At 37.5% G+C, this 13,601-nt stretch overlaps 1 protein-coding gene across 2 annotated transcripts in view; it reads left to right on the top strand.

The window, feature by feature from the left end:
- The window catches only part of ELOVL6 (ELOVL fatty acid elongase 6), a 134,228-nt gene extending 121,331 nt beyond the window's left edge, over positions 1-12,897 (top strand). For both annotated transcript variants that reach the window (XM_060148595.1, XM_060148596.1), the window contains one exon: positions 10,479-12,897. In XM_060148595.1, coding sequence (XP_060004578.1) covers positions 10,479-10,903 — 425 coding nt within the window. In that variant the 3' untranslated portion in view covers positions 10,904-12,897. The remainder of the gene's footprint in view (positions 1-10,478) is intronic.
- Positions 12,898-13,601: the final 704 nt, after the last annotated feature.

Below are 13,601 nucleotides of genomic sequence, written 5' to 3'. Positions count from 1 at the left end.
GGTTGGTGGCCTGCTTGGGGACAGTAATCTTGATATGGCATTGGAATGCTACTCCTGAGAGGCTCAGGGCCATTACCTGAAGATCCTCATCTTCTTTACTCCATCTATCATCCTGCATATCTGTTCTGAGAAAAATTCTTATGCGTATCTAAATTAATTTCATTTTGAAGATCTCATGACATGTCCTTTGCCCCCACCTCCCCACATTAAATGGAAACACCTAGTGTGTCTCAGATCAAGCCTGAGACCACCACCCCGACTCAGACAGGAAAAACACAAAGCTATGTTCAATTCCAGATGTGTAGCTTCTACGTTAGCCCATTCTAATATGGTCTGTGTTTTGTCCCCTACCACTCTTCCCACACTGAAATCGTTCTGTAGACAATAAAGTTTTACATAAAAGTGGTGATAGAGTTAAAACTAAATCTAAAGAATTTAAAAGGATAAAATGCTCATTACTTTAAGGCAAATAACTTTTATTACAATATGTTTGAATATTGTACAGGATTTATATTTATTGTAGTTAATACTTAGAGACTCATAAAAAAATCTCAATTACGAATGAATAAATTTGTTTTTAACGTACAATTCCTTGGACTTCTACCTTCCTTCCACTGGGAACAAAGGTAGCCTGGAACTACTGTGTCTACGTTATAGTCCATAGAAAGAAGGGGAGGCGCAGAGTAGTAATTACACAGAAGTAGTGGATCTTTGACAAGCACACAAAAATAGCACAGTTTAACATAAGTAAGTAGACCCCAGGTCTCCTAACACTAGTTGTGTCCCTGAAGCATACAAGTGAGAGTTACTATCACCATTGATCGTTATTAGTCTGTCTGACATTTACAGGCTTAATATGTTAGGCATCTCATAATAGAGAAGAGGACTTCAAAGAACATTTTATAAGAGGTTCAGAAATGCAGCAGCTGGAAATTTCCCTTTTCTGTTCTAAACAAATAATAATGTTAGGGTTTTTTTTTTTTTTCCATATTCCCTAGGTAGCAGCTGACTTTATTTTTTATTGAAGAAGAGCTGATTTACAGTCTTGTGTTAGTTTCAGGTATACAGCAAAGCGATTCAGTGATTTTTTTTTTAGATTTTTTTTCCATTATAGGTTATTACAAGATATTGAATATAGTTCCCTGTGCTATACAGTAAATCTTTATTGTTTACCTAACTTATCCCTCGCCCTGCCCCCACTTTCCCCTTTGGTGACCATAAGTTTGTATGTCTGTGAGTCTGTTTTTGTTTTGTAAATGAATTCATTTGTATATATTTTAGATTCCACGTGTAAGTGATAGCATATAATATTTGTCTTTGTCTGACTTCACTTAGTGTGGTATTCTCTAGGTCCATCCATGTTGTTGCAAATGGCAATATTTCATTCCTTTTTATGGCTGAGTAATATGCCATTGCATATATACACCACATCTTCTTTACCCATTTCATCTGTTGATGGACACTTGGGTTGCTTATAGTGCGGCTATCGACACTGGGGTGCATGTATCTTTTTGAATTAGAGATTTTGTCCTTTCAGGATGTATGCCCAGGAGCGAAATTCCTGGGTCATATGGTAGCTCTATTTTTACTTTTTCTTTTTTTAAATATTTATTTATTCGGTTGCGCCCGGTCTTAGTTGTGGCAGGCAGGCTCCTTAGTTGTGGCATGCAAACTCTTAGTTGGGGCATGCATGTGTGATCCAGTTCCCTGACCAGGGATCGAACCCGGGCCCCCTGCACTGGGAGCGTGGAGTCTTATCCACTGCGCCACCAGGGAAGTCCCTATTTTTACTTTTTTGAGGAACCTCCATATTGTTCTCCATAATGGCTATACCAATTTACATTTGCACCAACAGTGTAGGAGGGTTCCCTGATGATAGTCATTCTGATTGGTGTGAAGTGATACCTCATTGTAGTTTTGTTTTGCACTATAAGAAGTAATAATGTTTAACGGTTCAGTAGGGAAATAAACTAATAGCTCCTGCTGAGTGGAATAGGGCACCACCTGTATTATTCCAACCACAGCCATCAGAACCTTAAAAGTCTTTCCAAGATCCAGCATTATCTGACCTTCCTTTGTATGAGATGTTTTAGGGCATCCTTGAAGTATGAGGGATAAGACAAGGGTAAGTACTAAGTTCCCTTGTGCTTAATTAAATTTCAGAATAAGAAGAGGGACCACCTAGATCTCCTTGTTATACAAAAAGAAGTCAAGTTCGAGTTCACCAAAGGTCATGACGGATATTGGTTTTTCCCATATCTGAAAACCACAGAGATAGGAAAGAGAATGAAGCATCTGCCTGCATAAATCCTGTTTCTGTCTCACATGGGACAGAAACAGGATTTATGCAGGCAGATGCTTTCTCTTTTTTGGACTCATTAATGGCATCGGGTGTATTTGTTACTGTGCTTGCTCTTTATCCATTTTTACGTAAGTGTTCTAAAGTATATTTTTCAGAACCCCTAGATTTTTAAGAGAATCACTGCAGATTAATAACATCTACCTGACTGAGCACCATTCTTGCTTCTATAATATGAATTCTCTACCTTAGAAACAGTGATCTTTTGGATAGTCGAAATAGCTCAGATGGGAGAGCATTAGACTGAAAAAAACAGTGGCCTTTTTCTTCAAGGGGGATAATATTAGTAAAATTTTGGATAGATCCTGGAAAGCTTTTTCAAAGTTAATTCCATAAAAATGTGTGTCATTCTCAGTTTTTTATCACTTGATTCATTGGTACCAAAATATTCCTATTATCCTCTTCAGTAAATACAGTAGAAGGTAATTTTTTTTCTCTTGTCCTATTTTTGCCTTTTGTTTATTTAATTTTTTTTAATTTAATTTTTATTTTATATTAGTGTATAACTGATTTACAATGTTGGGTTAGTTTCAAGTGTACAGCAAAATGATTCACTTATAAATATACACATATCCATTCTTTTTCAAGTTCTTTTCCCAAATAAGTTATTACAGAGTATTGAGTCGAGTTCCCTGTGCTATACAGTAGGTTCGTGTTGATTATTTTATATATAGTAGTGTGTATCTGTTAATCCTAAACTCCTAATTTATCCCTCCCCCTGCCTTTTCCCTTTGGTAACCATAAGTTTGTTTTCAAAGTCTGTTTGTTTTGTAAATAAGTTCATTTGTATCATTTTAAGATTCCACATATAAGTGATACCATATGATATTTGTCTTTCTCTGACTTACTTCACTTAATATGATAATCTCTAGGTCCATCCATGTTGCTGCAAATGGCATTATTTCATTCTTTTTTATGACTAATATAGAATTGTATATATGTACCACATCTTCTTTATCCATTCCTCTGTCAATGGACATTTACTTTGCTTCCATGTCTTGCCTATAGTAAATAGTAATAGTGCTGCAATAAACATTGGGGTGCATGTATCTTTTCAAATTACATTTTTTTTCTGGATGTATGCCCAGGAGTGGGATTGCTGGATCATATGGTAGTTCTATTTTTAGTTTTTTAAGGAACCTCCACACTGTTCTCCATGGTGGCTCTACCAATTTACATTCCCACCAACAGTGTAGGAGGGTTCCCTTTTCTCCATACCCTCTCCAGCATTTATTGTTTGTAGACTTTAATAAAAATTTTATTGGAGTATAGTTGATTTACAATGTAGTGTTAGTTTCAGGTGTACAGCAAAGTGAATCAGTTATACATATACATATTCCACTCTTTTTTTTTTATATATTCTTTTCCCATATAGCCCATTACAGAGTATTGAGTAGAGTTCCCTGTGCTACACAGCAGGTCCTTATTAGTTATTTATTTTATATATAGTAGTATGTATATGTCAATCCCAATCTCCCAATTTATCCCTTCACCCTCTTATCCCCTGGTAACCATAAGTTTGTTTTCTACATCTGTGAATGTACTTCTGTTTTGTAAATAAGTTCCATATATACAATGGAATATTACTCAGCCATAAAAAAGTACAAAATAATGCCACTTGCAGCAACATGGATGGACCTAGAGATTGTCATATTGAGTGAAGTAAGTCAGACACAGAAAGACAAATATCATATGATATTGCTTACATGTAGAATCTAAAAAAAAAGGTATTGTTTGTAGACTTTTTGATGATGGCCATTCTGATCAGTGTGAGATCATACCTCATTGTAGTTTTGACTTGCATTTCTCTAATACTTATAGTGATGTTGAGCATTTTTTCATGTGTTTTTTGGACATTAGTATGTCTTCTTGAGAAATGTCTATTTAGACCTACTGCCCATATTTTGATTGGGCTGTTATTTTGATATTGAGCTGCATGAGCTGTTTGTATATTTTGGAGATTAATCCCTGTCAATCACTTCATTTGCAAATATTTCCTCCCATTCTGTGGGTTGTCTTCTCGTTTTGTTTGTGGTTTCCTTTGCTGTGCAAAAGCTTTTAAGTTTAATTAGGTCCTATTTGTTTACTTTTGTTTTTATTTACATTACTCTAGGAGCTGGATCAAAAAAAGATTTTGCTGTGATTTATGTCAAAGAGTGTTCTGCCTATGTTTTCCTCTAAGAGTTTTATAGTATCCAGTCTTATATTTAGGTCTTTAATCCATTTTGAGTTTATTTTTGTGTATGGTGTTAAAGAATGTTCTAGTGTCATTCTTTTACATGTAGCTGTCCAGTTTTCCTAGCACCACTTACTGAAGAGATTGTCTCTTCCCCATTGTATATTCTTGCATCGTTTGTCATAGATTAATTGACCATAGGTGCGTGGTTTTATTTCTGGGCTTTCTATCCTGTTCCATTGATTTTTTGTGCCAGTACCATACTGCTTTGATGACTGTAGCCTTGTAGTATAGTCTGAAGTCAGGGAGCCTGATTCCTCCAGCTTCGTTTTTCTTTGTCAGGATTGCTTTGGCTATTTGGGGTCTTTTGTGTCTCCATATAAATTTTAAGACTTTTTGTCTAGGTCTATGAAAAATGCCATTGGTAATTTAATAGGAATTGCATTGAATCTGTAGATTGCATTCAATAGTACAGTCATTTTCACAATATTCATTCTTCCAATCCAAGGACATGGTATATCTTTCCATCTGTTTGTGTCATCTTCAATTTCTTTCATCAGCATCTTATAGTATTTGGAGTACAGGTCTTTTGCCTCCTAGGTAAGTTTATTCCTAGGTATTTTATTCTTTTTGATATGATGGTAAATAGGATTGTTTCCTGTATTACTCTTTCTGATCTTTTGTTGTTAGTGTATACAAATGCAACAAATTTCTGTGTATTAATTTTGTAACCTGCAACTTTACCAAATTTATTGATTAGCTCTAGTAGTTTTCTGGTAGCATCTTTAGGATTTTCTATGTATAGTATCATGTCATCTGCAAACAGTGACAGTTTTACTTCTTTTCCAATTTGTATTCCTTTTATTTTTTTTTCCTCTGGTTGCCGTGGCTAGGACTTCCAAAACTCTGTTGAATAAAAGTGGTGAGAATGAACATTCTTGTCTTGTTCCTGATCTTAGAGGAAATGATTTCAGCTTTTCACCATTGAGTATGATATTAGCTGTGGGTTTGTTATATATGACCTTTATTATGTTGAGGTGTATTCCCTCTATGCCCACATTCTGGAGAGTTTATCATAAATGGGTGTTGAACTTTGTCAAAAGCTTTTTCTATTGAGATGATGATCTGTTTTTTTTTTTTTTTTTTTTGGTGGTACACGGGCCTCTCACTGCTGTGGCCTCTTCCGTTGCGGAGCACAGGCTTCGGATGTGCAGGCTCAGCGGCCATGGCTCACGGGCCCAGCCGCTCCACGGCATGTGGGATCCTCCCAGACCGCAGCACAAACCAGTGTCCCCTGCATCAGCAGGTGGACTCTCAACCACTGCGCCACCAGGGAAGCCCGATCATTTGGTTTTTATTCTTCAGTTTATTAATGTGGTGTATCACAATGATAGATTTGCAAATATTGAAAAATCCTTGCATCCCTGGGATAAATCCCACTTGATCATGTTGTGTATGATCCTTTTAATGTATTGTTGGATTTGGTTTGCTGATATTTTGTTGAGGATTTTTCTATGTTCATCATTGATATTGACCTGTAATTTGTGTGTGTGTGTGTGTGTGTGTGTGTGTGTGTGGTATCTTTGTCTGGTTTTTGGTATCAGGGTGATGGTGGCCTCATAGAATAAGTTTGGGAGTGTTCCTTCCTCTGCAATTTTTTGGAATAGTTTCAGAAGAATAGGTGTTAACTCTTCTCTAAATGTTTGATAGAAGTCACCTGTAAAGCCATCTGGGCCTGAACTTTTGTTTGCTGGAAGATTTTAATCACAGTTTTAATTTCATTACTTGTGATCGGTCTGTTCATATTTTCTATTTCCTCCTGGTTCAGTCTTGGAAGTTTGTACCTTTCTAAGAATTTGTCCATTTCTTCTAGGTTGTCCATTTTATTGGCATATAGTTGCTTGTAATAGCCTCTTATGATCCTATGTATTTCTGTGTTGTCAATTGTAACTTCTTTTTTATTTCTAATTTTATTGATTTGAGCCCTCTCCCTTTTTTTCCTTGATGAGTTTGGCAAAAGGTTTATCAATTTTGTTTATCTTTTCAAAGAGTCAGCTTCTACTTTCATCAATCTTTTCTATTGTTTTCTGCATCTCTATTTCATTCATTTCTTCCCTCATCTTTATTATTTCTTTCCTTCTACTAACTTTGGGTTTTGTTTGTTCTTCCTTCTCTAATTGCTATAGGTGTAAGGTTAGGTTGTTTGAGATTTTTCTTGTTTCCTCAGTTAAGACTGTATCACTATAAACTCTCCTCTTAGTACTGCTTTTGCTGCATCCCACAGGTTTTGGATCATCGAGTTTTTGCTTTCAGTGGTCTCTAGGAGTTTTATTATTTCCTCTTTGATTTCTTCAGCGATCCCTTGGTTGTTTAGTAACATATTGTTTAACCTCCACATTTTTGTGTTTCTTACAGTTTTTTTTTCCTTGTAATTGATTTCTAATCTCATAGCATTGTGGTCAGAAAAGATGCTTGATATGATTTCAATTTTCTTAAATTTACTGAGGCTTGCTTTGTGGCCCAGCATGTGATATGTCCTGAAGAATGTTCCATGTGCACTTGAGAAGAATGTGTAGTCTGCTGCTTTTGGATAGAATGCTCTATAAATATCAATTAAGTCCATCTGATCTAATGTGTTATTTAAGGCCTGTGTTTCCTTATTGATTTTTCTCTGGATGATCTGTCCATTGATGTAAGTGGGGTGTTAAAGTCCCCCACTATTACTGTGTTACTGTCAATTTCTCCTTTTATGGCTGTTAGCATTTGCCTTATATATTGAGGTGCTCCTATGTTGGGTGCATATATATTTATAATTGTTATATCTTCTTCTTGGATTAATCCCTTGATCATTATGTAGTGTCCTTCTTTTCCTCTTGTAATGGTCCTTATTTTAAAGTCTATTTTGTCTGATATGAGTATTGCTACTCCAACTTTCTTTTGATTTCCATTTGCATGGAATACCTTTTTCCATCCTCTAACTTTCAGTCTGTATGTGTCCCTAAATCTGAAGTGGGTCTCTTATAGGCAGCATATATATGGGTCTTATTTTTGTATCCATTCAGCCAGTCTGTGTCTTTTGGTTGGAGCATTTAATCCATTTACATTTTAAGGTAGTTATCAATATTATGTTCTTATTGCCATCTTGTCAGTTGTTTTGGATTTGTTTTTGCAGGTCTTTATTCTTCCCTTCATTTTTTGGTTCCCTTCTCTTGTGATTTGATGACTATCTTTAGAGTTGTATTTGGATTGCTTTTTCTTTTGTGTGTGTTTATCCATTGCAGATTTTTGGTTTTCAGTTACTATGAGGTTTTGATATAGCTGTCTATATATAGACAAGATTGAAATTAAGAGACCAGCAACTTAAAACAAATGCATTTCCAATATCCTGCATTTGTACTCTCCTCTCCTTCTCATGATTGCTCATTTTGACATCTTATTTGTGTGTGGATGATTTCCTACCTTTACTGTGTTTTTGCCTTTACCAGCAAGCTTTCCCATTCGTAATTTTCCTGTTTCTAGTTGTTGCCTTTTCTTTTCCGCCTAGAGAAGTTCCTTTAGCATTTGTTGTAAAGCTGGTTTGGTGGTGCGGAATTCTCTTAGCTTTTGCTTGTCTGTAAAGCTTTTGATTTTTCCGTCAAATCTGAATGAGAGCCTTGCTGGGTAGAGTATTCTTGGTTGTAGTTTTTTTCCCTTTCATCACTAAATATATCATGCCACTCCCTTCTGGCCTGCAGAGTTTCTGTTGAAAGATCAGCTGATAACCTTGTGGGGATTCCCTTATATGTTATTTGTTGCTTTTCCCTTGTTGCTTTTAATATTTTTTCTTTGTCATTAATTTTTGTCACTTTGACTAGTATGTGTCTCAGCATGTTCCTCCTTGGGATTATCCTGTATGGGACTCTCTGCACTTCCTGGACTTGAGTGTTTCCTTTCCTATGTTAGGGAAGTTTTAGGCTATAATCTCTTCAAATAATTTCTCAGGCCCTTTCTCTCTCTCTTCTCCTTCTGGGACCCCTATAATGTGAATGTTGGTGCATTTAATGTTGTCCCAGAGGTCTCGTGGACTGTCCTCATTTCTTTTCATTCTTCTTTCTTTATTCTGTTCCACAGCAGTGATTTCCACCAATCTGTCTTCCACTTCATTTATTCTTCTGCCTCATTTATTCTGCTAGCGATTCCTTCTAGTGTATTTTTCCTTTCAGTTATTGTACTGTTCATCTCTGTTTGTTAGTTCTTTAAAGCTTCCAGCTCTTTATTAAACATTTTTTTGTATCCTCTCAGTCTGTGCCTCCATTGTTATTCCAAGATCTTGGATCATCTTTACTATCATTACTCTGAATTCTTTTTTGGGTAGATTGTCTATCTCCATTTCACTTAGTTCTTCTGGGTTTTATCTTATTCCTTCATCTGGAACGTATTTCTCTGCCATCTCACTTTGTCTAACATTTTGTGTTTGTGGTCTCCGTTCCTCAGGCTACAAGATTGTAATTCTTAGTTCTAGTGTCTGCTCCCTGGTGGGTGAGGTTGGTCCAGGGACTTGTGTAGGCTTCCTGGTGGGAGGGACTGGTGCATGTCCACTGGTGGGTAGAGCTGGGTCTTGTCCCTGTTGTGGGCAGGACCATGTCAAGGTGTGTGTTTAGAGGTGGCTGTGAGCTCAGTACAACTTTAGGCACCCTGTCTGCTGATGGGTGGGGCCAGGTCTTGGTGCCAAAATGGCAGCCTCTGGGAGAGCTCATGCCAATGAGTGTTCTCTGGGGTGTCTGCCATCAGTGTCCTTGCCCACGTAGTGACCATAGCCTTGTCCCTGCAGGAGACTCTCCAAGACCAGCAGGTAGGTCTGGCTCAAGCGCATATGAAATCAGTGTATTGCCCTGGGTCCCAGTGCAGGTGAAACCTTGTGTGCACCCTCCAAGAATGGAGTCTCTGTTTCCCCCAGTCCTGTGGAGCTCCTGCACTCAAGCCCTGCTGGCCTTCAAAGCCAAATGCTCTGGTGGCTCATTCTCCTGATGCCAGACCCCCAGGCTGGGGAGCCCGATGTGGGGCTCAGAACTCTCACTCCTGTGGGAGAACCTCTGCAATATACTTTTGCAGTCTGCGGGTCGCCCACCCAGTAGGTGTGGGATTAAATTATATTGCAAAAGCGCACCTCCTACCGTCTCATTGTGGTTTCTTCTTTGTCTTTGGGTGAAGAATATCTTTTTTGGTAGGTTCAAGTATTTTTTGTCGATGATTGTTCAGCAGTTAGTTAGTTAGTTGGGATTTTGGTGTTTTTGTGAGAGGAGGTGAGCTCAAGTCCTTCCTCTCTGCCATCTTGTCTCTCATCCCAGAATAGCCTTTTGTTTAAATTTTACTTTCCTAACTTCCATATGTCAAGGCTTCACACTTTATTGGGAGCTTACAAAGATATGTTTTTAAAGAGTACCTTTATCACGGACGAAAGAAAAGTGCCTTTTTACTACTCCAGAGAGGCCTAAGAACATTTTGCTGGGCACTTGAATTCTAATTTGTTTCTCTTGATTAATAAATATCATTTGACTCTTCCAGGTGATATTTATTTCCTAAAATGCATGGCTGAGTTGGAAATGGACAACACGGTTACCTAGTGTCCCTTCCAAATTAAAAATTAATATGATTTTGTGCAAAACACCTTTCTGAAAGTAACATTTATTGAGTGCTTACCATGTGCCAAGAGGGCATGTTGCGTATCCTATTTAATCCTCAGATAATTTCAAGCTATTATTATCCCCATTTTACAGATGATGAAATGGGAAAATAGGATAAATAACTTGCCCAGGGTCACTGAGCTAGTAAATATCAGTCCAGGATTCTAACCCAGTCCATCTCATTCTCAAGTTCCTGTTCAAGACATCCACCTTCTTGCAGAGATATAGATTATGATTTTGTTACGGTCAAGAGGCTCATATCCAATTTTTTGTCTTTCAGGAGATACAATATTCATCATTCTGAGGAAGCAGAAGCTGATCTTCCTGCACTGGTACCACCACATCACTGTGCTCCTGTACTCCTGGTACTCCTACAAGGACATGGTTGCCGGGGGTGGTTGGTTCATGACTATGAACTATGGCGTGCACTCCGTGATGTACTCTTACTATGCCTTGCGAGCAGCGGGTTTCCGAGTCTCCCGGAAGTTTGCCATGTTCATCACCTTGTCCCAGATCACTCAGATGCTGATGGGCTGTGTCGTTAACTACCTGGTCTTCCACTGGATGCAGCATGACCAGTGTCACTCTCACTTTCAGAACATCTTCTGGTCCTCACTCATGTACCTCAGCTATCTTGTGCTCTTCTGCCACTTCTTCTTTGAGGCCTACATTGGCAAGATGAGGAAAACAACGAAGGCTGACTAGTGTCGGAACTGAGGAGGAAGCCATAGCTCAGGGTCATCAAGAAAAATAATAGACAAAAGAAAATGGCACAAGGAATCACATATGGTGCAGCTAAAACAAAACAAGACATGAGAAAACACACAACCCAAAGCAGCTTAGGGATAATTAGGTTGAGTTAACCCAGTAAGTTTATGATCCTTTTTGGGTGAGGACTCACTGAGTACACCTCCATCTCAAAGGACTGCTGCTGGAAGACCCATTCCCTCTTTATCTGTCAACTCTAGGACAAATGAGAACAAAAGTGGGCCAGAGGCAGAGAGAGAGAAAGAGAAGGCAAACAAAAGCTATTAACAGTATATGAAAAAAAAATGTATTTACTAAGTGTTATATTTCTCTAAGGATCAAAGAAGTTTACTTAAAAGACTGTGCGAACCCATACACACAATCCTTTCTAATCTTTTTTGACACTAAACTGGAGCCAACAGAAAAGATAAAAATGGAAGAGACACAGGGTGTATATCTAGAACAATAATGCTTTTGCAAAAATGAAAGCCTTTTTAAGAAAGGTTGGCAGTTGTAGCCCCCATGAGAAAAGATGTCTTAATCACCTCCTGAGAAAATGGATATAAACAACTATATTTCAACTAAGAGAAAGGCTTGTTTCCCTTCATCGCACAGCCTCAGTCTAGTGAGTTTGCCAAAACCAAAACGGGGCACAATATTTTTCCAGGGTTCTTCCTGGGAGGAAGGAAATAATGCAGCCCAGTTCCTAAAAGGGCAGCCCCATCTCAGAGCATTTCTGGTAGTTTAATTTCTACCCCTAAATGAGGTAGGAAGCATTATCCTTTGTTCTGTTGCCTCAGGCTTTCAAACAGAGGAGTAAATACAGAATAAAAAAGATACAGCTCAATCAAATGATTTGAAAAATCGACTCTCTACTACCTGTAAAAAGGTGCAGCGCTGTACCGTTCTTGAGCTGGGAAAGAGAAAAAGACAGTGGGAAAGGAGCCGAAGATCAATATAATAGACAATAAGTACACCCCTCCCTCGGTGACTTCACACATATTCATAACTTTCAAATGAAACCCTGTGGTACAGTCCATATTTTCTATATTTTTGTGAATTTCAAACAACCTGCAGGGCTCTTCTTGATCTTGGGTAAACACTGTGTTTCTGCATCATCTGCATTTGCTCCCTGAGGCAATGCAGAGGTGTTTAAAGTGCCCTCTGCTGGTCGAGTGGAGATACTTTGACAAACACACTTCATGGCAAGTTTGGCTGGAACAGTTGACAACAAAGGGCCCCTTATAGACTTATTCTTCAAATTTTAAATGATATAAAATACTCACCATATTTTTGGCCAAATCAGAAGACATTCTTCCTGCTTCAAGTCAGCTTCAGAAATTTTTTTAAAAGGGACTTTTGCTCTGGAACTCAGAAAATCGATTTATTAAGAGCCATATTCTTAAAAAAAAAAAAAGCTAGATAATATAATATCTGTAATATTTCAGTCCTTTTCAAGCCAAATAAATGTGTAAACATTCCTAGTATTTCAAAGAAGCAATTATGTCAAGTTGTTCAATGTGATATAATAGTATTCTCATTGGTTAAGTAGCTTAATGATTAGACAAACTAGATGAAAAAATTAGGGGCCACTACACTGCATAGATTAGACACGCATAACCACACGTATAGGCACACAGATGAGGGGTCCACCGAACTTCAAAGCTCAAATGAATAGAAACACATTTTCTGGCTAGCAGAAAAAGAAGCTGTTGTTTATCTTTCTTGCTTTATTTGAGAGTGTACAGAAAAGGGATTTTTCAAATTATTTTTATATTATTTTAGCTTTAATTGTGCTGTCATTCATGAAACAGAGCTGCTCTGCTTCTCTGTCAGAGATGACAAGGGCTTTCTCAGCATCTCGTTTATGTGTGGAATTGAAAAGAATAAAATTTTATTCCATTCTGTGTGAATGGTCTGAACCATGAACAAAGAATCCGTGCAAACCAAGTCATGACTGATGGGGTGGAGGGCGGGGGGGCGGGGTATGCAGGGAAGGGAAGCTGTTACACCTGTGTTAAATTATTGTGAACAGTCTATGATGTCTTGACGTTGGTTCATAGATGAATTGATGGAGCAATGTATTATTTTTAGGGCAAAAACTGACACGAGCTGAAAAGATAAGGATCTATTAGTTATAGCAGGACCTAAGATGCAAATAATGTTATTTTGAGCTTTGAAAATACATGATACTGTGCAATAAGCTTTTTTTCTTAGAAAAAAAGCAGAATAATTAAAATGAGGAAAAGGCCAAATAACAGTTGACTTAAGCTCTAACTGGCCCTTCAGTTAAACTCAACTCTGGTTGATTTAATTTAATTATTTAATCCATTGATTTATCAGTGATCCTTTAATGCAGGTTAGAATAAGGAAATGAGCATAGACCTTAAATAGACCCTAAATGATGCTTCCAAAGCACTTTCATCTTGATACAGGTTCATACTTGTGTTCCCTTGTGAGATAATTTAGAATTTTTGTTTACAGATTGAATGTCTAATAAATAGTTTTAAAATTAGGTAAATATATCTAAAGGCATTTCCGATGATTATCATGGGAGGGAAAAAGAAAACACCTGTAAAAAAAAATCTAAATTCTGGTATTACAGGTTCAGTATAATGTTTTTAACATCTCAGCTTAACTGCTTAATTATATCAAG

Source organism: Lagenorhynchus albirostris, chromosome 4 (genome assembly GCF_949774975.1).
Source record: "Lagenorhynchus albirostris chromosome 4, mLagAlb1.1, whole genome shotgun sequence".
Classification (NCBI taxonomy): domain Eukaryota; kingdom Metazoa; phylum Chordata; class Mammalia; order Artiodactyla; family Delphinidae; genus Lagenorhynchus; species Lagenorhynchus albirostris.
The sequence above is the reverse complement of the archived record's forward strand: the minus strand, read 5'-3'. Positions and strand labels throughout refer to the sequence as shown.